Below are 26,387 nucleotides of genomic sequence, written 5' to 3' on the forward strand. Positions count from 1 at the left end.
GCCTTGAGGACCTAGTAGGGTGTGCAGTTTGTATAGATGCGCTCTGCAATGAAATACTCTGTGCAGGAGCCACTGGGTTTATATTAGATTGGAAAGAACTCGGATGTAATCATTTTCCAGTGGAAGCTGAAAACAAAATACTTTGCAATATTTGCCAATTCCTATTTTGAAACATCCTCACCTCATTTTTTAATTGTTGGATGCTTTCAACATGAACACTTGGGTTTTCACAGTTTCCCCTCCCCCAAAATCTTGTATGCCAAAGTTAGGCTGAAATCTTGAATTTTGTCCAAATGAAGTGTTTGATCAATTCAAAGAGAAATAATAAATTTTCATGGAGGTTAAAGATCATAGAGCATCATTTGAAACCAAGTCAGGTTTTTAAATTTTGCAATCCTTTCTAAGAAAGTGCTTTTCAACTCTGTTCTAATTTTGATCATCTTTCTTGCTGAGTATCACAACGTGGCTTCTCTGTAAAGCCAAATATAGATCTGCCCTTTAGAAAGCATTCAAATTTTTTTTTTCAGTTTGTTTTTGGTGGTTTTTTTTTTGTTTTTTTTTTTTTTTTTTTGAGACACATATATGCAGTTTTCTCTTTTTCATATAGCATGTTGCCAAGCCTTGGCTCTCTTGAACTGGTAAGTGTCGTTGCTTATTAGCATCAAATGCCACAGCCCATATCACTTTTGCTGTGTTGCTCAGCTAGCACGTGTTGGCTGTTAAAGCAGCAATTAATCCCTTTGATATTGAAGGGGTTCTGTAATCATCTGACCCGGTATTTAAAATAATAACCAAAGTTCTCTAATGATTTGCATGGCTTAATAGGAGTCTTGCTACAGACAAGGGAATTTCGCCACGCAAGCTAACTTGCATAGCTCTGGGAAGCTGGTGCTGAGGATTGCTTTTTCAATGCAGTCAGGAAAAGGGTGACTTAAGCAACTGCAGCGTGGGTGAAAGGAAAATGGGGTTTGGTGGATGAACAGTAGGCAGCCTGATTGTTTCACATAGCACTAACAGGCTTTCTGGAGCAAGTTTGACTAGTATTTTTGGAGCAAGGTCTTATGCAGCATTTTACCTGGCAGTGCTGTATCAGTTACGTGAGAGCAGCATTTGACCTAGGTTAAGCTGTCAGAAATTTCTGAGCGTGTTCCCCTCAATGATACGTAATTATGCACATACCGATAATGAATGCAAGCCAAGGCAGTTGAAATTGTGCAGACTTTTTCCTTTCTAAATGTGGGTGAATCTGCCATATCAGTCACAGGAACGTACAGTGATTCTTGGTGGTATTTAACAGTGTAATAATGACCTGTATGTGTATGGAACACCTTTTGTATGGTATGCCTAACCTTCCATATTTCCCAAAATGCTTAATTTGAGGAACTTTCCCTTGTTAGTGTATGGCAAACATGGCCATACACTATGTGTATGACAAATATTTCTAGTGCTGAGATAATATTGCTAAAGCTGGTTCATGAGCAACATAAGGAACAAGATCTAGCCCCATGTATGAAGATAAGGGTGGTGAGGTGGAGTAGGAGGCTGTCTGCTACGGTGAGTGGAGTGTCAGGAAAGTGTCACCTGCTGTCTTTGAATACAAGAGCTAAAAGGGATTGAGGAAAAATTAAGTAACTTAATACAGCTCTGCATTTTTTGCCAATGCAAGCGTAACAGTAAAACTGCAATTCAAGATTCCAACAGCCTTTTAATGCTATGAAGATTTAGGTGTTTGGAGCTATTCTGAATCAGAGAATATATAGAAATTAATGTGACCAAGTGCAGTGACTTCCTTTTTGGTATTAGTTATTTCGCAAATATGCAGGGCCTATTTGTCTCCTTACATCAGTTTTGCTTGGTTTTCCTTGAGGGTAACTTCTTTTCATGTGGCCTCAATTTGGCTGCTGAACTTGAGGAATTGTGTGGTCCTCTCCATCTGCTGAGTGCATACAGACCTTGTCAGGTACAACTGAACACATGGATGCTCCATGTTTAAAAAAGAAAAGGAAGGGAGGTGATAAAACACGTTCGGGGTTGCACTACCCAGAGGTTTGCCCAAGGTCTGGAAGGTGTGATTGGTTTAAGAATTGTGGAGCTTCACACAGAAAGTAGCTTGTGCTATCTGAAGTCAGTGCCCTGTTAGAACAGAGGTACCTCCCACTGTGTGGCTGTATGTTAGCTATTACAGAGAAAAAGCAAAGCAAAACTTCAGCTCTTTTCACAAAGAGAAGTCCAGGTCTCATTTCTGCTTGCAGATCCTGTACCACCTGTTTGGTATCACATGTAACAGATGAAAAACCACGTGCCTTATTTTTTTGTGTTATGTTTTCTTAAGAGCCTTGAAGAATGCTTTAAAACTTTTAAAGCATAAAAGGCATCATAACAGAATACTGTAGGAGTTGGGACTTTTACTTGTTTGATAGGGAAGCATCAATGATTAACTTTGAAGCACTTGGTGCTCCATTGCTTCTTAGCTTGGAGAACCATTTCTAAACAGAAATTGCACTCCTGGCCTTGCCTTCAGTAACACCCATACAAGGAACGGCAGAAAAAATAAATGTAGGTGTAAATTACAAAACGAAAGCTTTGAGGGAACAGTGAACACGGGTCTACATGTCAGGTGTGATGGTGGGTGAGTGGAGATTGGGAATTTGACAAGAAAATCATCCTCTCCTCCTTTGTGCAGCACAGGAGATGATGTTCTCAAAGCACGCTAGTCTTGTCCTTCAGCTGCCATTTCAGCTGAATATTTTTGTCAATGTTGGGCTGATGTTTGGGGCAGGATAAGGATGTGCCCCAAAAAAAATGCATGACATTTTTCTCTGCAGTCACAATGGATTTAATAATACCCACCTGTCATCAGCAGGGCAGCTGATAACTTGTTTGACTGTAATAAATCACTTGCTTCTAATTGTCACACCTTAGATATTGAGAGTAGGTTTGTGAGGTCTGCTGAGGTTGGGACGGAGGGAGCTTGGGCTTTCAGGGAAGCAGATCTAGTTAAGGGAACCAAATAGGAAAAAGGTTGGGTGCACATGAGATACGGTAAAGGAGCTACGTAACTATGATGGGATGCTCGTCACTGGTCCATAAGCCAGTTATCCTGTCTTAGGAAAAGAGAGTCTTAGTCAACTACAGATTCTTAAGGCTTTCTGACATGAAATAGATATCATAAGAGTATCATTCATTCAGCTGTAGTGGTATTTGGCTCTGTGGATATCCATGACACTAAAAACCAATTTGTCCCCGTCCTGAGTGACGTGTGATAACATCTTATTGAGGACGTTATATTCGCTCTGAGGTAGTCATCAGAGTCCATGATTTGGTCTTGGTCCTGGGTTTTCCACAGGCAAGGAGGAGAGGCATTGCTGTAGCTGCTCCCATCAGGTGTTTCTCAGCAGATGTGATTCTCATTTGCATGTGCCTGGTGAGAAAATACTGGGAGGTTTACAGCATCTTGTATTTTCAGAGGAATGGATTGTAAATTACGGGTTTCGGTCTGTGTGGTAGCAGGTAGCGTCTGAGTGGTTAAGGCTGTGAACTCTGTTTAGATCATTATATGGCTGTGCAGGTGCAGCCGTAGTGACACTTACTGTAATTAAGTTAATTAAATATCATTGTGGGACTCAACTTCATTTCCTTTGTAATGTAGGCTTGACTGTAGCTGATTCTTGCTTAGTCAATGTTCCTTTCCCTCTTTCCCTCGCTGGGATTTGATATCCCAGCTACTTCACAACTAGATTGCGTTGTTCTGGCCTGTTACTCAATCCAGACAAACAGTGATGCTTCAGTGCCTTCCTTTCCCCCTGGGACTTCTGTCACAGGCACGGTTTTTACGGTGAGTCAGTAGAATAAAGTTACGTTATGTGACCTAAAGAGAGATTTCTGTCTTGGTTCCAGTGTGCAAACAGGGTGTGCAGGGCCACCTGCAACACCAGCAGGCTCGCACCTGACACGATGGGGAGTAAGGGTCATTGCCACATTGTCTGGATAATTTGAGGCTGATGGCAAGTGTTCACTAAGTTAATTAGACTAGCAGCTATACCCATTGCCTTTCCCAGAGAGCTTTAGAAGGTCCCAGTGGGACGATTTATAAACTTCTTAAATTTCTCTCTTTGCTATGGTTGGAAGGCGGTGCGTGCAGTCCACATGGTGCTCGGCACTAAACCCAGCATCCAATAAGCCAGGTTTTCTGCTTTCCTTAAAGTTAAGTACCCTGTGATAAAATAGTAATAAAGTTACTAATGGACACAAAACTGAAATATTTTAAATAGCTTTTATCCTGTTTGAGGTTCTGTAATGTATTGTGTCTCAGGAGGCTTGGATGGAAGGCTGCAATGTGAATTATAAACCAACGGGTAGATGCTGACCCACTTACAGTGGCTGTTGAGAATAAATATTTGCAAGAAGTTCTTTCCTTGTGGTCCTCACCAGAGAAGGTAGCTCTGCAAATCTGTCTGATAAATCACTGTGAAAATCACCCTTCTTTTTTTTCTTTTCACATTCAGGACTGATTTTTTTCTACCGTCTGGACTTAACTGTTTCTTCATTATTTCATATCTTGTTCTCTGTTTTGGAGAGCAGGTTGCATTATACAGGAGGGAATTGTGGCTGAAGGGCTCTACGTGGTATTGAGATGTTATTTTTCATTGCTCTAAAACAGCTAGCTACTACAGAGTATTGCATTGTTTACGTCAAAGGCTGCTTAAATACTAAGACCAACCACTTACTTGGTTCCTGGACTGTATTTTCCGCTTGCTTGGCACATCTGAGGAATTTTGTCTGAACAAATGGATATATATATGAGATGCGGGGACTGGGGAGCGTGCTGCGGAAAAGGTTGATTAGAATCTGAAAAAGGCACTTCTATATTAATATTGTTTGTTATGAACTTGTGCGGATACTGAGGCAGGGCCAAAACCATGGGGTAGTAGGCACTTTCTAAAAGCATATATTGAGAAGCTCTTGTTAGAAAGCTTCTTATTTTAGAATTTGGTTGAAAATTCAAAATTGGTAAGGTAAGACAACTGTGGAAGACTAGGCATTGTGCTGTTTGTGCTTAAACATCCCATTCAGTGGCAAGAAATCCATCTTGGCATGGGCAGCTCTCACATCTTGAACATGCTAGACTGTTGTGTGTTAGTGCCCACCAGCCTAAGACCAGGGGGCTGGTTTTATGTTTGTGAAGTTCCTGTGTTCTGTCAAACAGCACCAGTTCTGCTCAGAGAGGTAAGCATGTGTAATTCAGGAGGAATGGGAGGTTAGTTTTTAATGCCCTTGCTTTGGTCAAAGTAAGAAATCACCGTACTCTTTTCACTGGTAGCCAGTTGTTTCAGAGCAATGAAATGCGTCATAGTGTGTCGTTTGATTTCTTTTACAAATGATGTGATCAAGACAAGAAATTTATTCCTTACCAAGTCACAGCTTTGTTGCAGAAGACCAGTCAATGACCAGACCAGCAGAGGGGTGGGAGCACAGATCCAGTTAGTGCCCTGTGCTTCAGTGGACACTTTCACTCCCAATATGTAGGCAGTATTTTCTACTTTGTCATTCATTTAAACTAGCAGTGCCATTGGTTGTGTACATTTAGGAATTCTGATGCCTGCTTATTTAGAAAAGGGAACAGAAATGCATCTAGGCTATGACTGAGCTGTGAGTACACCTGGGAGAGTCTCGCAAGAATAATTCCAGCACTGCTTTGGCTGCAGGAACAGGACTTGATAAATTCACAGAGTTGTGCTTTGTAGTGAGGCACTGCAGCCATCCCAAAAGAGTTAACTGCTCACCCATGAAGACTTTCTTAGAAAAGAAGTCAAAGCAGAAGTGGTTTAAGCGTGAGGATGGAGGTATTTGGTTTGCTTGGCTTGAATGTATGAGTGTGAACTGTAAGAAGAGAAAATCAGCACGTCCTGCTATAAGGACATCAGGTTAGTATCCAGCAAGCAGTGGGACGATGCACTGCAGAGCTGCATGCGGGGTCAAAAAGCACATCCTCTGCATTCCTTGCAGAACAGGGCTTGGTAAAACAATGCAGGGAACTACTAGAGGCTCAGTTGGCAAGTGTGCGCTCTTGAGTCCCTTCCTTATTAAATAAATAGACCATGCATCTCCCTCTACCACGGAGCCTGTCATCACAATCAATAGGTTTCAGTATGGCAGAATTGAATAGGTGTGGTGGGTTTATTCTTGCTGTGAAATTACAGAAGTGCTGACTCAAATGTTTTCTCTAAGCTGTAAAGTAACTGCTTTTGACTAAAATATTCTTTTGTCTTGGATTCTTCCCTGCGGTTTGTTATTGTGTCTGGAAGATGCCTCCCCCTGTGAGTTGCGGACTTTCAGCTTAATGTCAGTACTCATTAAAGTGTAGGAGCAGAAGAAATTTAACAGACTGGAGTTAAACTGCAGCAGAAGGAAGAATTTAGTGAACCATTCCAGGGGGTTTGCTTGGGTTTAATTGGTGCACGCAGCTTACGTATGGCAGGTATGTGTACTTCATAGCGATGCCTCATGGACACGTGATAAAATAATCTAAGCCGTCTCACCTCCTGCCAGGTGGAGCTGTACGTACAGAGTAACTCAATCTGATTGTTACAGGCACTGAACAGATGGGGTTTTACTGCCTTGGGTGCTGGGAGTGCATGAGAGAGCGCTGCCAGCAGGATCCTTGCCCCAAACTGCAGCTTGCTGAGATGCAGCTCGCTGCAGGAAGGCAGGCTTGTGGCTGGCAGTTGTTGCACAGGTCTCCAGCAACTCTGGTCGTGGTGGTGTGAATGGGGCAAGAGGCTAAGGGGTTGCTTCATTTTGGTCTCTGGGTTTACTTGCTGCCTTGTGCCTGAACAGTGTACAATGTATTGCATAGTAAACCACCGAGCCCTTTTCGTTTTGTGGAGGTGATTTTTGTATCCCCATACAGGGAGAAGCTAAGGCATGCGAGAGGGTGAGGGATCTGCCCTCACAAGAAGGCAGAAATTGGTTGTTTCTTGATTCCTGTTCCTGAACAATAACCACTGTATTTTGGGTCTCCCTTTTGCAGTACAGCAACTTTATAAAGTGGAATTTGATGGAAGACAGTTAAGCCCCTTCTTGCTTCTGCCTCTTCCCAGCCCTTTTCATGGTGGTATGAGCTTAGTGCATGCTGGAGTTCTTGTCCATCTCAGAAACGGTCAGTTTTTATTGCAGAGAACAAGTTAACTGGCTGCCTTTGCCGTGTATTCTGCTTTACTGCCCCATGTGCTGTGTTGCTATGAGCCTTCAGTTGAGAAGATGAATGGGTGTAAATTGATATAAAATCACCCTTTATTTCTTGTGAATTCTAAATACCACTCAAGTGTTGCTTCTTCTCTGTTCCACTGTAACAGGATGCAGGAAGAAATGAGCTTGTGGTGCTACCTTTATTGTACAAGAAACGTTTGGGTGTACACAAGAATGCTTTGTGCCAGGCTCTGCATGCTGGGCCAGCAAAGCAGGAGCAAAGAGCAGGTTCGTGCGGTGAATGAAAGCTCAGCACTTCCATCTCCAAAATGAGCTTTGCAACCTTTCTGTTCTTCCCTTAGCCTACGTCCCAGCACCTCTCGCGTGCTTAATTTCACTGCTCAGGATGAGAGGACAGCGTTGTCTTGTGGGACTCTGGAAATGTAGCTGCCGTCAAGCAGGAGTGGGTATTAGACAGCTCATCTGCAATAGCTTGATGGGGAGAGTTTGGAGGTCAGAGAAGACGTGCAGAAGCACTGCCTGCCTGAGCACTGTGATTTTGCTTTCCCTGCACATTGGACCCAGACCAGCTTGTCACGAGGTGAAGGCGGGCAGGGGTGCTGTTGCTTGCTACTGTGGGTACATGTGGACTAGAAGATGCTCAGAGTTAGGGACCAGTGGTATAGTGGTGCTGGTGTGCTTCACTTCCCACGTGTGTTGTTACAACTAGTGGCAAATCAAATTGAGGAATCAATTAAATCTCCTCTTTCCATGCATGTCACATCAGTTTTCACAGGAGCCCATTGCTGTCAGCACACTCTGCATCTTCAGAAGTTGTTTCTCGATATTTTTACCCTGAGCTCCTCTGAAGGACAGCACAGGATTTTTCTGCTTAGTGAGGAGTGACACCAGGCAGACCAACAATTTTTAATGTTTCTTCTTGGCTGGAGAGCTGCTGTCGCCAGTGCAAAAGCAAGCCCTGTTGGAGAGAAGACAGTGAGGGATGCGAATGCAGCTCACTGGAGGCATACCTTCTTGCACTGTACTTCAAGGTGAAAGCTGCAGTGGGAAATGTCCCCGTTTTTTGAGAAACTAAAAAAAGGCCCACATGATGGTTCCCCCACTCCTCACTTTCCAACCCATACCTTTTTGATGGAGAAAAGTCTAACAGCAGTCAGCTCAAGCCTGGCCAGTTGTAGCTGCCTCAAGCAGCCAAAGTAGAAGCCCTTGGCTGTCAGAGCTTCCCCATTTGCTGGGGACAGGCTGCCCTGTGCTTGGCTGATCCTGCTCTGATCATCTCTGTCCTGCAGTCTTTTCACCTCTGCTTTCCTTGATCCTATCTATCTCCTGTTCCCTGTTTGTGCTTCTTCCTTCAGTATTCTTTATTTTCTTTTTTTTAAACCTTAGTTTAGTTCTAACTGAAATATTTCATGATCCCCAGTAAAAGCTGTGCCATTATGTTTTCTTTGCACTGCACTTCTTGCTCTGTTTCTGAGCTTTCCCTCTCCTCTTGCCTTTGAGACCACCAGCCCTTTGGAACAGGGGCTTCCTACCAGTATATTTTTATGGTGACAGTGGGACCCACTTGTACTGTCTAATAACATGATTAATCCAACTAGTGCAAACAAATGATTCATTGGCATTTAGGTTCCTAAATCAGGGCAGAACACTTCATATTTTTTTCCTGCAATCCTTCCCTTCCTCCTAAAGAAATAAACGCAGAAAGTAAGTATGTAATGTGTATATATAAATAAATGTAAGCGTCCTGTGTTGTTCAGCCTGGAAAAAATACAGGATCATTTGTGTCTCTGCATGCCTTCCTGTGCCATGGTAGCTAGGTAGCTTGCTCCCTGTGAGTCGCACAAAGTGATGAGAATGTGTTTTTGTGAGAGCACTGGCATGGCTGTTCTGCGAACGATTCTCGCTGGGAGATGGAGGAATAAAGAAAGTGGAGATCACTTTTGGTGTGCCTCAGAGCGCTAAGCATCGACCTCGAGGCAATCCACCGGGTTTTTATGGCTCCTGACCCATTGTTTCACCTTCTGCCTGTTAAAATTCCTTCCCTTGTCCAGTGACAGTCTTCTCTGCTGCTAGTAGACTGCCCAAGTGTGAACCTGTCAGAGGAGGCAGTGTTGTTAAAGTGACACCTCTCCAGAGCTGCTGAGATTTCTGGTCCCTAGAAACTGATGTCCCAAAAGCACTTTGAAATTTGTACAACAAATGGCAGCCAGCCCCACCAGGAGATGTGCGGTATGGAAATAAGTGTGTATGCTGGCAAACACTCGTTGGGGCACTGCAATGTTCTGTCTTTCAGCTGACGTTTTACCATTTCCTTGCTGTTCAGACGTGTTGAAGATGCTTGTGTTCCATGAGTACCAAACAAGGCTTTTCTTTTTTTTTCCTTCATGGTCGATACAAAAATCTCAGCGCACAGCCCATCAGAAACCTTTTAGAAGAGCTTTAACCACTCCTTTCCCTCTCCCCAAAGGAGGTACCGCGTACTGGCTGATATTCCAATAATCAAGGCAATCGCTGTATAAAAATAAAACGCTGCCAAGGCTCAGCTGCTACATGCTGGCGTGTGAACTAATGACAGCAAAGCTGCTGTTCTATTGTCCGTAAGGGGGAGACTGTGCTTAAAAGCTACCGTCCCCCGTTGTTTCCAGGAGCACGCGCCTGTGGAGCAACAGCTTTTGCAAAGTGAAATTCCAGCTGGTTCTCGGCAGCCCAGGGGGCCAGTTGCCTCGAAGTATGCCCCAGGGACGGCGTGGGTTTCAAAAGCTGGAGGAGTAGCGGAGCCATATCTGAGTCGTTTGTGCAGAATGGCCCCGTTGCTACAGGGGCTGGGTAAGGATGGCGTTTCTCGTAGCAGGTGTGAGGAGCTGTGCCATGAGCCAGAGCCTGGCCTGAGTAGGGTGTGCTCGGTGGTGAGAACCTGGCTGCACAGAGGGCTGAATCCAAGCCCTTCGTGTACCGCTTCCCCAGGCTGCCTGCAGGTTGAGGAAAACAGCTCTGCAGAAAGCTGCCTTGGGAAGGTGTTCTCAGCAAAGGAGAAACAAATTAAATGGCTCAACTTCTTCCTCTAGTTGCTGAGGAGTTGTCCATTTGCCTTTAGGGAAAAGAGGAAGGAGGCTTGAATTCCTTCTCCTCTTTAATGTCTGTTGATTCTTCCTGTGCTGGCAGCTGGCTGCTGCTTTGCTTTCCCTGGGCGAGTCCCAGCTGTGATTGCAGGTGCCGCTCCGCTAGCTCACATCCGAGCAGGGACTTGGGAGCAGGCGGCCCATGTTGGAGTGCTTCACAGCAGTTGGATACAAATGAATGCTAAATCTGTTCCCTGGTAAATGTTGGAACCGTGTGAGTGCACTGAACCCTGCCGAGCTGCCAAACCTTCTGTCAAGCCAGAAGTTAAGTTGTTTTAAGTCTGTGTTCCCATTTTTTTTTTTCAATAGATTGTAGTGTGTCCTGTAGGAGTATAAATATGACTCCAGCCAGGCGTGAAACATGCAGCTTGAAAGCCACAGCGTTCATGAGGCTGGGTAATGGAGAGTGTGGTTGTGACTCACAGGAGCTGCTTTTCTTGTCAAATTGAGACAGGAAGAGGCTGGGAACGTCTCTACCTGCCTCCTTGCTCTCCTCTGGAGGGAGGAAGGGTACAGGGAGCTTGGCAGGGGCCCTCCTGGATTGGTTTTACTGATATAACTGCCAAGGCAAGCGAGACAACAGAGGCCCCTCTGTGCTGAGCGTGTCCTGGTGCTGTAGGAGTAGCCACAGGGGGTGTCTGCCCTGTGCATGGACTAGACTTGTGTTGATAATATGTGTGGATGCTGCAAGGAATCTGCAGGTTCTGATGTTGCTTTTATTCCCCCCCCTTCCCCCCCCCTTCATCTTCCCCTTCTTATCCCCCCCCACTGTTATTCTTTATCTGTGCATTTCAAGAGGTGAGAGTGCTTCCAGGCTGGTTTTCCTTCCACCAGCTCCGAACATCCACCCAGCTCCACCACCATTTACTCCTGAGCTCAGTCACCAGCTCTTAGCTCTGATGAGGTTTTGAGAAAGTAGCTGAAAGCCTTTCTGGCACGGCGAGGAGTGGGGAGGAGGGAACCCATTAGAGTGCCACGGAGGGAGCTGGAGTGAATTTTCATGCTGATGAACATGAGAGCGAAAGCCCTGACTGCTGCTGCGATGTAATTTGGCCAGGCAAGTGTTCTCCAGGCACCATCAGCACACATCTGTGCTGAGCACTGATGTGGGCTGTGCCCATCACGAGCCTTTACCTTGGCACTGGGTCTCACGAGTAAAGTCCTAGCCAGGCCAGTTGCAAAACCTAGCATGGGGAGGCTGGTAAGTCTTGCCATTTATCTTCTCAGCTGCACCTGAAAAGCAGAGGGGAGGCTGAGGAAATATTCTTGCTGCAGATGGATTTTTTTTTTTTTTTCATATTTTACTTCTCATTTGGATTTCTCACACCTGCCTCTAGATCCACCTGGAAGGGAGTTGGGGGGGTACGTTGCTGCAGCCAGAGATACAAAGCAGAGGAGTGGGACTGATCAGCATTCTGCTGCTGTGTTTGGGACACTGGCATGAGTTATTGCTAGTGACCTAAGCTGGGACTGAGGTCTGAAGTCGTTGTGGTAGTCAAAGTAGTGGCTGCAGTGATGGATGGCCGCAAGTACGAGCTGACTACTGAGCTTCAAAGCAGAGTGCAAATCAACAGCAAAAAGCCACCAGCTTCAACACTTCAGGCAATAAGATTACATAGAGCAAGACATCCGGCAATGCCAGCTCTGGACAGGATCAAGAGATAAAGTTCCCAAGCAGGACGGGGAAGCAATGTCCAGTTTTGCTGTCTCTTTGCTGGAACTGGGCAGTCTGCAGGCTGGTCCCAGCAGGCAGTGACTCCCCCTGCCAGAGCCACGAGCCCGGCCCCTTATGTGCTGGGACAAACGGACCCACGCACAGGGCAGTGCCTGCGTTTGCATTTTCCGATGAGCGTGTGATTGAATCAGCACAGGGCTCTCAGCGGGGAGTTTGCCTTCAGCAGAGCAAGCAGTATTTTGTGTTGAGGGCTTCTTGGAGGACCGTGGCACCAAGTGCACCGTCTCAGGTTGAAAGGGAGTTTCTTCTGTATACCTACGCTGTTCTGGAGACCTGTGAAAATTTATCTTCTTTGTTTCAGAGCCATCATCAATCACTTCAACCCGAAGATAGAGTCTTACGCTGCAGTGAATCACATATCGCAGCTCTCCGAGGATCAGGTAAGCCAGGCGTGTGACGATCTCTCTTTTCACTTTGACCTCTGGAATCTGGGTATTTTGGAGTACCTTGTGCTCAGCGGGGCTGAAGATGTGCAACAGTATGGGGGGTGGAGGCAGAACTCTAGTTGCTTGTTCAGGTGTGGGTGAGAGGAAGACAAACAAGGCCTTAAGCAATTTTACTATCACATGCAGACACCTCGGTCCTGCAAACGCAGTAGGAAAGGTAAAAATGATGAAAATGTGAAGCACTGTCAACAAGTGTGGTTAGAGACTGAGAATCCTGGCGTTTAGAAGGAGGCAGGAAGCTTTTGGCAGTGAATTTACTTGTCAAAGAGGTGTTGGACATTTGCTGTCATATTGGGCAATTAGAACTTGAGCAACAGGTGGTGGAAATGCTCTAGGATAATTGAATTCAGTGTCCTGAACAGTTGTTTTGGGTGGATTTTTGGAAAAGAAGAGGTTTAAATATAGAAGGTGATAGGGTTAGGTTTCCCTTCCTTAATTTGCCCTGGTTTCCTCTCTTCGTGTCCTACCTGTATTGTGGAAATGTGGCTTCTTGAAAATAGGCTGCTGTGCATGGTCTCAGGAAGGGAAGAGGTGGCCTATTTCCCAAAATAAAATATTTGGATTGTATGTTAATCACTCTTGGAGAGGTGAATTGACTACAGGAGTTGTGGTAGAGAAAATACAGAGTTGCCATGCCACTTGAGCAAGACACAGGTGTGTCAGCACCCCTGGACCTTGTGGAGCATAAGTCGTGTAAGCAGTCTAGGACAGACCTCCTTGGAGTCGCCTTGGATTGCTGCTTCCACTGATGAGGTCCTGTGCTTGTGTCTGTTAAAAGGTCCTGACCATGTCTTACTCTACAACTAGTTTTTCTCCCTCTCTTTCACCCCCTGTCCAGGATACTTTTCATCATTACTTGCTGATATCCTCCCATGCTTCCCACTAACCTTTCCATTTATTATCGTACTTGATCTGAAACGAGTAAAACCCCAAAGTCTCAGGTTGAATGCTGCACTAATGTGGTGGAAAAAAATACAGACCCTACTGCTTTTTTTATTCTCTTCTTAATATAGCTGGCTAGAAGAACACTGGTTTTAATTTACTCAATTTTTCTGTATTGTTCTGCCTCTGAGAGTCCCTGTACCCCCAGCTATGCTTTGTGATGGCTCCTGTTATAAATCCTTGTTCATTGATGATACACTGATTGCATCGACCCAGGCCTCTAAAAAAAGAAAAGCCTTTGATAGCCTGATTTAAATGGGAACTTGGGTAGAAAGGAATTTTGCGTAGTGTTTAGGTTAGACTGAGGAAGGAAACGAGCTTTTCACTGTCAGCTCTGCATAGTTTTCATCCCCCAGCAGTTCAGGGAGGTCAAGTTAAATCCTTTCTTCCCTGTGTTATTCTTTAAATAAAATCTGTAGCAGCAGGCAGATAATGAAATCAGTGCTGATGCACGGAGCATTTTGAGGAAGATGATTAGGAAGCTGAAAGACATATTTCTCCTCTTCTTTTCTCCCTTCATGAGCTCTCTCAATGAAGGGAGAACATCAAACAAAGCAAAACAGTAATAGGCCCTGGTGAACTGCAGAGGAATAACGGAGATGTCACTGGAGAGGGACTGTGTGGTCTCAGGGAGGGTGGTTAGTCAGCTCTCTGCAATTTGCTGCACCAGCAGCGGAGTGACAGAAGACGCACCTCTACATCTAACTGGCCAGTGAGCTCAGGTCTGTGTTTGGGGCTCTGGTTTCCCCTCCATCAGTTGCCAGCCCACGTGGGAAGTACGTGACTAGTAAAGGTAGGTGGCTGGGGTCAGGGTCAGGCTTGTTCAACAAACTGAATTAGTTGTTTTCATGCAGTGTTAGTGGTTCAGCACAGGGTGGGAGGGTCAAGCTCTCCTTTTGGCCACTGCAGTCTTTTTTTTCCCTTCCTGCTCTACATTTTGTCTTTCTATCTGTATTCACTTAATTCCCCTTCTCTCTTCTCTTTGTAAATAGTTCCTACACTAAATCAATCCTTCTTTCCAGTCCTTTTTTTGAGGTGTACCACATAAAAACATTTAATGCTGACATTTAAAATGTAATTGTACAACTTGTGTACCCACTGCATTTGGGACTGGTCATTTGCTCCTTTGAGTTATTTGGCTAGTTCCAGGAGATTAACGCTTCTTTCCCTGACAACCCTTGTTTTTGCAATTATGAGGACCAAACTTTTCTTTTAATGAAGTTTTCTTCCTGAGCCAAGAAACTCATCTTTGGCTGGATTTTCATATGGCTGCCAGTACTCCGCTGTGGTATCTGAGAATCTCCTATTAATCAAGCAGGCATGGCTTTGACATTCCTCTACTAGAGGGGGATTTTCCAGATGCTCTGAGTTGCTTCCAGTTCACTGGAACCTGCTGAGCTTACAGGCTTGTACTTGAACTTGTACGAAACTTGCTGTGTCCTGATTGTTCTGGCACCCTGCTCGTGTGTTAGACTAACTTTTTTAATTTTATTTTTAATATCCTTCAAAGTAGCTAAGTAATCAGCTGAAAGAGGTTTTGCTCCATCTTGTTCTTTTCCTAATCCTATTGCAGATTTTATTACTTGGTGAATCGCCGATGTCCATTTATTACCATTCTGTCTGTCATTTAAGTGCTTTCTCTTTTTTATTCATAAGTATTAATATTAACATTATTACGTGCTGAGGGGTTTCACAGACCCTTGAAAATTACAGACATGGGACTGTTCTGAGGATAGACTGTTAATGAGCTCCTGCCGCTGCATGTTTTCAGTCCTGGAGATCTCCAGGAATCGTAGTTTGACTACACCCATCTGTGCTCTAGACAAGTGTATTCACAAGACTTTGTGGTACTGCTCTGCTGACTATTTTGTGGTTTATTCAGTTTTTGGATCAGAAATACTAGGAAGAAGGCCTTTTTCTTTCCATACTCTCTTGAGCAGAGAGTAGGAGATTCCCAGGAGTGAGCTGATGCCAGGGTTTTGACTTCGATCTACCTGAAGCTAGGAACACTATGCCAGCCCTGCTACTGCCAGTCTGCAAAGGGTCTGCTTGCCAAAGCGAACTCCTAATCGTTCCCAGTTGTTGGCTATTTTGACCTTGTTGTAGTCCCTCACCGTGAAGCACAAAATGTCTTAGCCAGTTACTGGCCCCTTCCCTTTGCTTGCTGATTTGTTAAACCTGACTTCAGTATTAATTTTTTGTTTATGTGGCATTCTCCCTCTCAGCACTTCTGCCTGCATGTCCTTTAAGGAGATGAAGGATGCTGCACAGTCAAAAAGATTGGCAGTTAAGGGCCAATCCTGTGTAGGTTTAGCTCTTCCATGTAAACGATTATTCACAGGTCTTCAAAGATGCTTGGGTCCCTTCTGGAGTCAAAGGGCAGAATAGGCTGCTGTGATAGGAATTCGTAGGCTTATCTGTGCTCCCCAGATGCCTGGGCTGCCTTGTACTTAATGCATTACAGGCAGCAGACTTTCTCCGTGCGATATCTGATTTGAAATGCTTCCGCTGGAAAATGCATTGGGAGCTGTCGCAGAGAAAGCAGGTCAAGGTGGCGAGAAAACAGCAACACAGAATTTGCTCCAGAAGGACAAATAGAGACAAACAGGCTGAGGACGCAAGATGTGAGTGGGCTGGATGGGGCCTCACATCTGCCTCTTCTGGAGGTGAAAGATGAGCTGTGTTTAAGGAGGCAGATCTCTGCCCGATGCGTAGTTTTTCTATAGAGGGAGAGGGACTTGGTGTTTGGGTTTTTTTTTTCGGTGGAGTCACCTCAGAGCAGGAATGTCTTGAGGTGCCTTTCATGCCAAGAAAATCATGTGCCAATTGGCTGGAGAGTGAGGTAGCAAAATTGCTCACTGACGTCTCTTTTTCTCCTTGGTACTTGTTCTCACTACGATCTCCTCTGTAAGGGTCCTGTATTTGAGATGGCAGGCACAGGACTGATGGTGCTTGCTATAGTCAGGAACATTTATGTGCTTTTTCTAATAGAAGTCCTTCTTTCTTCACAGCCACACCAGGGACACTCGGTACCTCAGGTTGGGAGGTGGTGTAAAGTTCAGTGTGAAAGATGGTTGTGAACACCTGTACTGCGTGTATTAGTCTGGTAACTGCAGGTGGAAAATGCTAGGAAGTAGAACAGATTGTGATGGAAAAACAGAATGACTGTGTTGGTTTTGAAATTGTGACAAATGAGTATAATACCTGGGTCATTCCACATTGTAATACCGTTATAGCTCGGGTAGCTGCAGTCTGGCTTGATCAAGCAATCTCAAGGAAAAGGAAAGGGTTTTTTGAGGTCATACTTCAACTGTTGTATGGTCCCTCTGCCCACTCCCTCCTTTCCCCCCCCACCAGCCCACATGGCTTTTTGTTACCAGGTGGGGCTGCAAGGCACTAATCCAAATTGCAGCTCAGGCAGCCTCCATCAGTGACTTGCACAGTCACAAAACGGCACAATTGGATTTAGATGCCCAAAGGTATTCTTACCCTGAGCTATTGACGTCATAGTTTATTCAACTCGTTCTGTTTTCCGTAACTAGCAGCAAAACCATTAGCAGATACAAAGTGCTTTGTTCTTTTTTAGCACTGCTGGCAGTGGGGTTAAGAGTTAAAAGCCTGTTGGCATGTGTGTACTTGATATTTTTAAAATGCTGAGTACCATCAGTGTGAAGTACTACTACAGTAATTCCTCCTAATCTCTTATTTTAATACAGCATGTTGTGAGGGCTCCAGAAATACTTTTAAATGGTGTTGGTATAACGATACTTCACTTCCAAAATGCAATGAGATTTGGGGTAGAAGGTATCAAGCTTGCTAGTGCTGGGTTGTACACAGCAACAGGTATCTGAAACCCAGCTTAAGGGGTCACCAAGGCAAAGCCTTAATTTAAAGTCTTTACATCTTTTCAAATTAGGCAGGGGTGCTGGGTTTCGTGGCCTCATTACTGATATCTACTCATGATTAATGGCTTGAAACAGATTTTATTGTTTAACTCAAAAGAGCTGAGCTGTACCAGGTGAAATTTGAATCCCATTTTTTTTTTTTTTAAGGGATGTAGGATCTCTATAGGATCACAGAATGGTTGAGGCTGTAGGGGACCTCTGGAGACCTACTCCAATGCCCCTGCCAAGCAGGATCACTTAGAGCAGCTTGCACAGGATCTCATCCAGGTGGGTTTTAAATATCTGCAGAGAAGGAGACTCCACAACCTTTCCGGGCAACTTGTTCCAGGGCTGTGTCACCCTCACAATAAAGTAGTATTTTCTCATATTCAGGTGGAACTTCCTCTGTATCTTCGGAAGTTGGCATATTACCAGTTTGCCTGGCTGTTGGGGGTTCTCTGATTTAGATATTTCTCTTTTTTTTCTTTTCTTTTGGTTTCCCACAGAAATTCTCCCCACAATTTGCTAATGCCTCAGACTGCTTTATGCAGTGTGCCAGACTGAATGGGTCTGAAGAGGCTTCAAGGACTGATCAGCTCCGCTGCAAGGAGATTTGAAGCTGGAGGTGAATTTGGGAGCAGTGACTTTGTGCTGTGTAGTGGCTTTTATTAACATGCAGAATGCAATAAACTGTGCGTCATTGGAGTGGGGGAACAAGTGTGGTAGGCCATCAGAGGGACAAAAGAAGGGCTTTGTTTTTTAAAAGGAGATACCTGCTGATGGAGAGATGTAACCATACTCCTAATTCAGTCACAGAAATCTGAACTAAGAAATAGGAGCTGCCCTTCAATTCCCTTCTCTTGCAGGCTCGACATAAATGTTCTCCGGCATCCTGCCCGCTACCACTCATGGCAATCAGCTGCTCTGGGCCTCTCTGTCTGAGGCAGCGTGACCCTGGCTCGCCTTGGCACAAAGGAGTCTTCTTGCCCTTTGTGCATTGCAAATGCTAAGGCACGTCTTGCTTCCTATGATTTTTGTGAGCTGTCCCCTTGGGCAGATCAAGGACTGCATCAAAATGCAGCCTGGTAACAAAATGAGCCCGTTAAACTTTGAAGCAAGACTCGTCTTCAGTTCTCATGGCTTTTTTCACATCCTTGCCTGGCTCTTGCTAGTACCACCAGGACTGGTAAGGGCCTGAAAACTGCTGTAGCTGGGTGACCACTGCATGCTGGGGATTTGTTCTAGAATCTCTGCCTTCCTGAGCCGCTCTTGAAGCTTGCTGTGAAAGGATAAAGTCACTCGGAGCTAGTGATGTTTCTGTGCTGGGCTGCAGAGGCAACAATGGATGTGAGTTACGAACTCAACCTGAATCACAGCTGGAAGTGTGCTGAGCAAGAGCAGGAGGAACAACTTTGCAATAAGCTCCCCGTCCATGTACCAGTGCTTGTCCTGCACCCCCAGTGTATGTTTCACGAAACACTCCCCAGATTCCTGCTAGCCAGTGGTTTTATATGCAGTACTTAACTAAGCCTGGAAAAGGGGCTGTGGGTAGCTAGAGGAGGGGGCTGCAGGTTGTGATCAGAACTCCTTCCTGGCTGTCTCTGTGCTGCCCTGAGAAAACCAGGGGCTGCATTTCTTCCTGTGTGAAAGGGCAGCTGATCTGCAGCCCTTGGGGAGCCAGGCAGTGTGCTGGGAAAGGCTGCTGCGCTCAGTGCCAAGCAGTGTTACGGATTGCCGTCACTGCTAAGCGCCTGTATGGGGCACGGAGAGATCCACCGAGGATTGCAACAGAATGATCAAAACAGTCTGCATTTATAAAGATGAAATTACAACTTTCCACATCTGCGATTAAAGGAGGAGCTGTCAACGGCTGGCTTGTGAGAATCCGCAATTCAATTTGCATTTTGTAAAATTTGAGATTGAGGAGGTTTTTTAATCCCTTGTGAAACCGGGAACAATAGGCACTGGATGTTGCCAGGTGCCTAACGCATATAGATGCCGTGCAGACTTCTCTTTCATCGTTCTCTGTAAAGCTGGATTTATAGCACTGTACTTTGTTACCCTAGTCCCAAGCTCCACCCTAAGCTTCCTTACACTCATCTCTCTGCCAGGGAGTCCTGAAAGGAGGCAGCTATAGCCTGCTGTGTCAGTTACAGCCACATCACCGTCTGTCTTTTGTGGAGTCAGCTTTTCCTCTTGCAAAACGGGACAGGCTTTGTGCAGTGACTGCCGGCCATACTCATTCTGGGGCTTCTGTAGGATAAAACCCCTAAAATAGAATTCAGAGTTTGCTAGTCACCCTTCTCCCTGATAGTATCCTGCTGTAACAGACGATGCTTTTGTATTCTTCCTCTGGATCCTGTAGCTGGAGCTGCAGCTGTTTCCCCAAAGTGACAAATTGGGTCATTGCTCCGATTTCAAAGTGGGAAGCAAATAGAGCTTTGCAGTCTCCCTGCCTCCCAGAGCAGGAGAGTAAATGCTGCTGAGCCAAAAGGTGCCGCACCTGAACAGAGCTCTGCTCAGCTGGAAGATGTGTTCTTTTGGCTTTAACACTTGGCATTTGGATGTTAAGACAGTAAGTTCAAATTGCTTGTCCGCATTAGGGAGCTCAGAGGCAAACCTCTTAATAGAGGAGAAAGAGGCATCTCTGATGTGTGTCACTCTTTCTGTGTTCGTGGGAGATCTGAGGCAGACAGCAGGGTTGCTCAGGGAGCTGAGATGTGTCATTCAAAGACAACAAGCACGGGAAGGATGGATGTCCAGAGATGGCACTGGGGAAGATGGCTCTGAATCAGCCAGGTGCCTGGGGCTATGAATCAATTCCACTGCCGTATTCAGAGGGCGCTTGGATTCCCTTGTGGCTCAGTTAAGGCACAAATAGGCTCCTGGGGAGCAAAGTCTTGCTAACAGCACATGCTGTTTCAGCAGCAGCATCTGCCTCGTTGCTGGTGTGAGCAGGCATATGAAAGGATATTAATGCTTAGCCTTGGGTTTGCTTTCACCCGAGCACCTGTTCATAGGAATTCTTCTTTCGCATTTTCCAAACCATGGATTTTTCCATCAAAAACTACTTGGCAGAAAGAACTGCTAACAGGAAAAGTATATTCCAGCCTCTCAGATAAAAAGCTGATGAAGCTTCAGGTATTTTTTTATTCAGACCATCGTCTGAAAATACCTAGGATTTCTGAAATAAACTGATGCAACCCAACAACCTCCATTTACATTAACATTAACTGTTGTCACAGTGGCATGAGTGTTAATTGTAAAGCAGGAACCTTTTCTCTTCCATGAGAGCATGGGATAGTAGACATTGACCTCTGGCAGTAAGAGTAGTAGTATGGAAATTCTGTGGGTAAATCCTTAACATTTGGAGAATGGGATAGTTTCTTGCAGACTGACATCGAAAAACATTTGTTTTCAGTAGCCCCTGCCATGCCCTAGTCTCCTCCTTGGACACTTTGCCATGAAGTCTTACTGGGTGCAGAACCCACCAAGGGTAATTTGTGCTTAAGGCTTATTTATGCACAAACCCCGTCTTGGTTTCCAAAGTGTATTTTCCTCAGCAATTGTTATTCAGCAGACAGCATCTGTTTTTGAGGTGGATGGAAAGCACGCTAAATGCTGTTGAACTCTTACTCTCAGACTTCCTGACTGCCCTGAAAATGCTGGGTTGGGGCCCTGCTGTACTCTGTCTTATGTGCTGTAGAAGCAGAGAGGTTCTTGTGAGTGCTTCTCCTCCCACTCGTGATGGTGTGAGTGAGCTCCTCTCCCACTAGTGACCAGCTGTACCTCCAGGATGACATCCACTTGCAGTGACGTGATGGCAGAGAAGGATATGGCATCTTTCTGGCAATGTGATTTAGCATCTGGAATTAGGTCAGGAAGCTGGTGTAGTGTGGCTAGCTGGCTTGTTTTGGGGGGCTTTGACTTCAGGAAGGCCTGCCCAATCTTTTGCAGACCAAAGTGAGCCGCTATGCTCATGTTCTGAGCTGTCCTAGAGCTCTCTGAGCACCTCTGACACAGTGAAAAGCCAGATATAATATCATGGTGATACTGTGAACCTGTTTCTCTGGGCAGTGCTGTCAGCTCCACACTGGTTATATTTCTTCAGCAATATCTGTGAAGTGAAAGTACCCACAAAATTTGCAGTTAGAGCAATGGTTTGCTAAGACACCAATCTTTTCATTTAGGTATTGCATTGTCCTTTACAGCCTTCTCCTACTTCTGTCAAAATTAATGTTCCAAACCCAGGATGAAGCAATCATTAGGTGAATATGGAGGTTACATAGAGCCTACCCTTGGATTTCTCTCTGTCAGCAGTCCTTCTTCCAAGTTTTTAAAGGAAGAACGTGCTCAGCTGGCTAGTGACAGAGTCTCCCTCTCCATTCCTCTCCTGCATTAGAAATCTCATAGTTCTCCCCAAAACTTCTCCCCAAACCTAGATACTAGTCTTTGCTCAGCTGTCTCATATAGGTAGCTTACTGGAGTTGGACACCTGTCTAACTCACATGAAATGTTACATGTTGTTGTCACGCTGTCGTGCCAATGAACTTGTAAGTTTATGTAATGGGACGTAACACCAAACATGGGTCTAAAAAAATCTGTAGTTTTTTGTCCATTTCCCTGCTTCAAAAAGGCAGACATGAGCTATGCTATTGACTTCTTTTAGGCTGTGTTTTGTTTGCATTAACTACTTTTTCTGGTATCTTGAAACACCAGGACAGGAGCTGATAGGAGAAATGAGGATTTCCGAGGGAACCAATGTAGTCATGCTGGAACTTTGGCTTCCTGTCTGTCTCTTGTTTCCTGCTTCCAGACTTTTTTGCTGGGGATTTTTGAAGCAGTAGCTAATGCTTCTGAAGCCCAATGATTTGATGGAAGCATCTCACTACAGACTCTTAATTTTTATTTCAGTTATGAGGATGTGCTTTTCTATTTTAAGTGATGGACCTATTTAATTGCAGTACCACCTACAAGCTGCTTTGTAGGTATAGAAAGGAAACTTTGGTCTGTTGCTGAGCTAACACTCCCCTTTTCAGAAGAATAGAAAGAAAGCTTCTGTAATGCCTCATCTCAGCCTTCTTCGCAGACACCTGAGCGTATGACACACTTTTTGCAGGGGAGAATATTAACATGATGTGAACTTAATTTCTCCAGCTGATGACAGTTTCCCACATCATCCAATTCTTGCTGAGCTTTTAGCTCTCAGTGGTGCCCAGAGGGATCATATACCAGGACTGTTTAAGTCTTAAAAGTGCATCTGTCGTTATTTAGTATGTCGATGTTTCAGAACTAGGACTCAGTGCTAGGGCTGGGCAGTTAATGTCATAGAAATCCTCTCAGCATAGAGAAGTCAGTCACTGTACTGGGACTGCTTACCAGCCTGTCCCAATTGCTCATCTGAAGGCAGTTGTTTATTCAAACCAGCAACTTGTGGTCTTGTCTCAGCTGCATTATTAGCTTGAGGCAAAGCCTGGTCCCTTATCCTCACCCATAAGCCCTTCACCTGAATGAAACACAGATGGAGGTAACTGCTCTGTTGGATGACCTGGACTGAAGCCACCATGCTTTTCAGATGTGAGCTCATAACTTGGTATGGCCTTGGCTTACATGTGTCAAGGGGAGCTTTTCCTGTGATGTGTTTGGAAAAGGTCAAGTCAAGATGCTTGAAGAAATATGACTGGTTGGTTCAATCCTGAACTTTTTTTTTTAAAGATAAAAACATTTCAAAAGTCAAATCTGTTTTGGGGAGTGGGAGGATTTTATTTTGATAACGTTCCTCTTTAAAAATGAAAGGAAAATCACCCGCCTGTACTCTCACAGAAAGCCTTGCTTTCCAGCTCTTGACAGGGCTGTGTTTACAAAGTAAATCTGGTTTCAGGAATACTCTCCTCATTGCCAGTAATCCTACACGGTTGTGCCCAGGTGTTTGCAAACTGCCGATTCTTCTGCTCCCTTTCTTCTTACAGAGACAGGAACAGCTGCTGCAGGAATTTTCTGAAGTGTCTAAGATCACACCTATCCTTTGTTAGTTGCTGTTGGAAAAAGGTGATCAGGCCATTACGGTGCTGTGCAGAGGCTGTAAGGCCTTCTGGGGGAGTGCTGAGTGGCATTTCAGACCCCAGGCTTCTCTTACTCTGTATAGCTCCTACTGTTTGTTCCCTTCCCTCTGGGTATTGAATTGTTGTTCTAGCAACATTATTTGGCCTGGGTTTTATTCTGCCTTTGTTTCTTCTGTGGGGGGCTGTATGCCCTCATGCTGCTGACAGCACATGCGTTTGAGAGGATTCCTTTACATATGCCTCTTTTGAAAAGGAGGGAATCGTAAAATGCCAACATGTGACGATAGAATATAAAGTAGGTCACTTTATTTCCCTTTTTTCCCCTCAGTTCTGCAGCTCTTGTGATCTTTGAATTCTGAGTATCAAACAGTTTTTGGAGACTGTGAGAGTTCAGCCGGCTCCTAAAGTCTTGATAGTCATCTTGGGATTGGGCCTTAGCAGACCACTAGAGACATCCTCTTTCTTCTTAGCCTTTGTGTGCCTTGGATACCCTGTTAATTAGTGCCCTTGACGTGTTTCAGAGAGATGAGAAGGAAGAACTGTGACAGCTTTCCTAACGCACAACCATCTCTTGCTGCTACAATGCTGCATCCTGTGGTTGCTGCCAGGCCTGCCCTCCTGTTCTCCCTGAGCTGATTGTAGCTGGCAGTTGTCATCTAGAAGCAGTAAATCAAGTGAACAGCTCTACTTATTACCATTTATAAAAATGCACCAAACAGAAGCCCTAGGCACAGTCACAAGTCAGTCCTTAAAACAGCATATGGAAATGAGCATTCCCTGAGTAAGGCCTGCTCAGGCCACAGTAGCTTTACATCAAAGGCCAACACCATAAAGTACCTGAATTTTTCAACCAATAAACTTGCTTAGCTTTATTCATACAGATGAGGATGGCAGAAGCGCTGGGGTTAAATTTTAGCACTGTTTCGGTGAAATTCCCCTTGTGAGTGATTCTCAGAACTGTGAGATCAGGAGCCCATTAAATGCAGAGGTGTGCCCCCCTTCAGCTTCTGTGCCTTGCTTCTCAGCAGGGTAAGTGTGGCACCAAGTGTTCTTTGTTAACCCAAGGTGGGAATGGACCTGATGGTTTTTCTCACCTTAGAAGTGTGTTACCGTGTGACCAAATGTGTGCAATCTCCAGTTCTTGTAGGGCTTTTCTGCCATGTGAGATGGAGACACAGCAATCTGCTCCAAAGCTTCCATCCAACCTGCCTCCTGGTGATGTTGAATTCCTGAGTGGGCTGCTCAACAAATGTGCCTGGTTAGTTAGGAAAAGTCACACACTTCTGTGTATTAGTATTAGGTGCTGTTTCTTAATTTGCTAAGCAAGCATGAAATCCTCTTTAAATATAGTCAAAAGTTCAGATGTGAGAATAATATCAAGAGGGCAATGCAGCATCAATTTGGGAGGAGCAGGATTTAATATTCCCATTAAACAAAAATAGTTGTGCAAATAAAACTACAAGCTGATGCAGTACAAATTAGTGGTTTTAAAACCTGGCGAAAAAGCAGCTGAGTTATTAATCTCTGAACTGAAGCCCTTAAGTCCTTTTAAGCGAGTGACTTCTGCTCATCATCTAATCCCTTTGAAACATGGAAAACAGTCCCAGAGTTGTTCTCTGCTGTGTAGTAAGAGGAAATTAACCAGTGAGCAAAATAAATTGATTGATTGGCAACAATAAGGAGCTGTGTATGCACTGTATCTAATTGCTTTTTTTATATCATCTTCCTCTAACTTCTTGGAAGACACAGGTTTATGAGTTGCATATGCAAAAATATGCTGGAAAAAACCTCACAGAGGCTTTGAACCTTCAGTTTCAAAGATCATTGTGTGCATTGCCTTATATTGCTTTGGACAGTCTCTAATGGGGATGTTGCTCAGCCAAGCTGAATTTTATGCAGTGGAAATTCAAGCTGAAATTGAACACACCTCAGAATCACGGAGTAAATCAAATCTCATTTCCTCGCTTGCAGAGAACGTGGGCTGTGTGGGCTTTCTTCCTCCTCCTCCTTCTCAGCAATTTTTATCCTGCCAGGTCAGAGCTACCTTTTCCTTATGAGAAATTCCAAGCGAGTGGCTTCCCTGAGCCTTATTCAAAAACCCATCAGAGCTAATAGCTTTGAAAACGTTTGATGTCCAAGAGGCTCTTGGGAGCACTAAATCCTCACACAGGGATTTTTAGGCTGTAGAACAATGGCGTCCTCCAAGCACTGCAGAAATTACCGTGGAGATGATATTTCCCTTATAGATCTATAGGAACTTATCCAGGAATATGGTAAAAGAAATTTAGAGAGAAAGTGGAAGTCTTGGTGATCAACTCCTTGCCCTCACAAAAGAGTAGCATTACTTTTGGCTAAGCCTTCAGTAGTGCTGTACAAATACATCCCATCTCTACAGCCAGCAGGTTCAGTTGAGAGCAGTGACAGCAAGGGGTACATGCTTTTTGATTCAGAGGGCAGGCATTGTGGACAGGTAGTTCTGCAGCTTGCTGCTCTGTGTACCAATTAGCTCAGCTTGAAGCTTCAGCAGCAAAAGGTGCTTTGGAAAAGATACATAAGTTTTGTTCTCATTCTTTGGAGAGAGTGGGTCCAGTGCCAGCACAAGTCACCTTTCCCTTATACATCAATGACGGGCGTACAGCCAACACAATAATCTTATCTGGTCTATTAGCAATAAACCTCTCCTTTTGTCTCACGTCCTTTCTGTCCATCCAGCATCTAAACCTCTGTGGAGATAGCACGGTCACTCTCGTAGAGGTAAGAGGCGTCTTTTCAGCCTCATGTCAGCAAAAAATTCTGAAGAAAACTCTGAATTCAATGTCCTCTGTGGTGTTTTGGGGTGCTTGCTGCGAGTGTCTGAATTGCGAGAAAGCTGGTGAATTGGTAGGTTTGATTTAAAGAACAAATGTTGTAGGGATAAACGCTAAGTTCACAGGCACACAAGCCCTTTTTGTCCTCCAAATATCTTTGGATTGCAAGATGCCACTTTGCTG

General features: G+C 44.8%; 1 protein-coding gene and 1 long non-coding RNA gene across 2 annotated transcripts in view; both read left to right on the forward strand.

The window, feature by feature from the left end:
• ARMH3 (armadillo like helical domain containing 3) overlaps window positions 1–26,387 on the forward strand; it is a 95,387-nt gene that overhangs the window by 51,470 nt on the left and 17,530 nt on the right. The window contains exon 11 of the mRNA XM_035330086.1: window positions 12,365–12,443. Coding sequence (XP_035185977.1) covers window positions 12,365–12,443 — 79 coding nt within the window. The remainder of the gene's footprint in view (window positions 1–12,364; window positions 12,444–26,387) is intronic.
• On the forward strand, window positions 12,673–20,397 carry LOC118168920. The gene is made up of 3 exons (XR_004751858.1): window positions 12,673–14,244; window positions 17,842–18,797; window positions 19,017–20,397. It is a non-coding gene; the product is annotated as an uncharacterized LOC118168920 (long non-coding RNA).

The sequence above is a fragment of the Oxyura jamaicensis genome, chromosome 6, assembly GCF_011077185.1.
Source record: "Oxyura jamaicensis isolate SHBP4307 breed ruddy duck chromosome 6, BPBGC_Ojam_1.0, whole genome shotgun sequence".
NCBI classification, from domain to species: Eukaryota; Metazoa; Chordata; class Aves; order Anseriformes; family Anatidae; genus Oxyura; species Oxyura jamaicensis.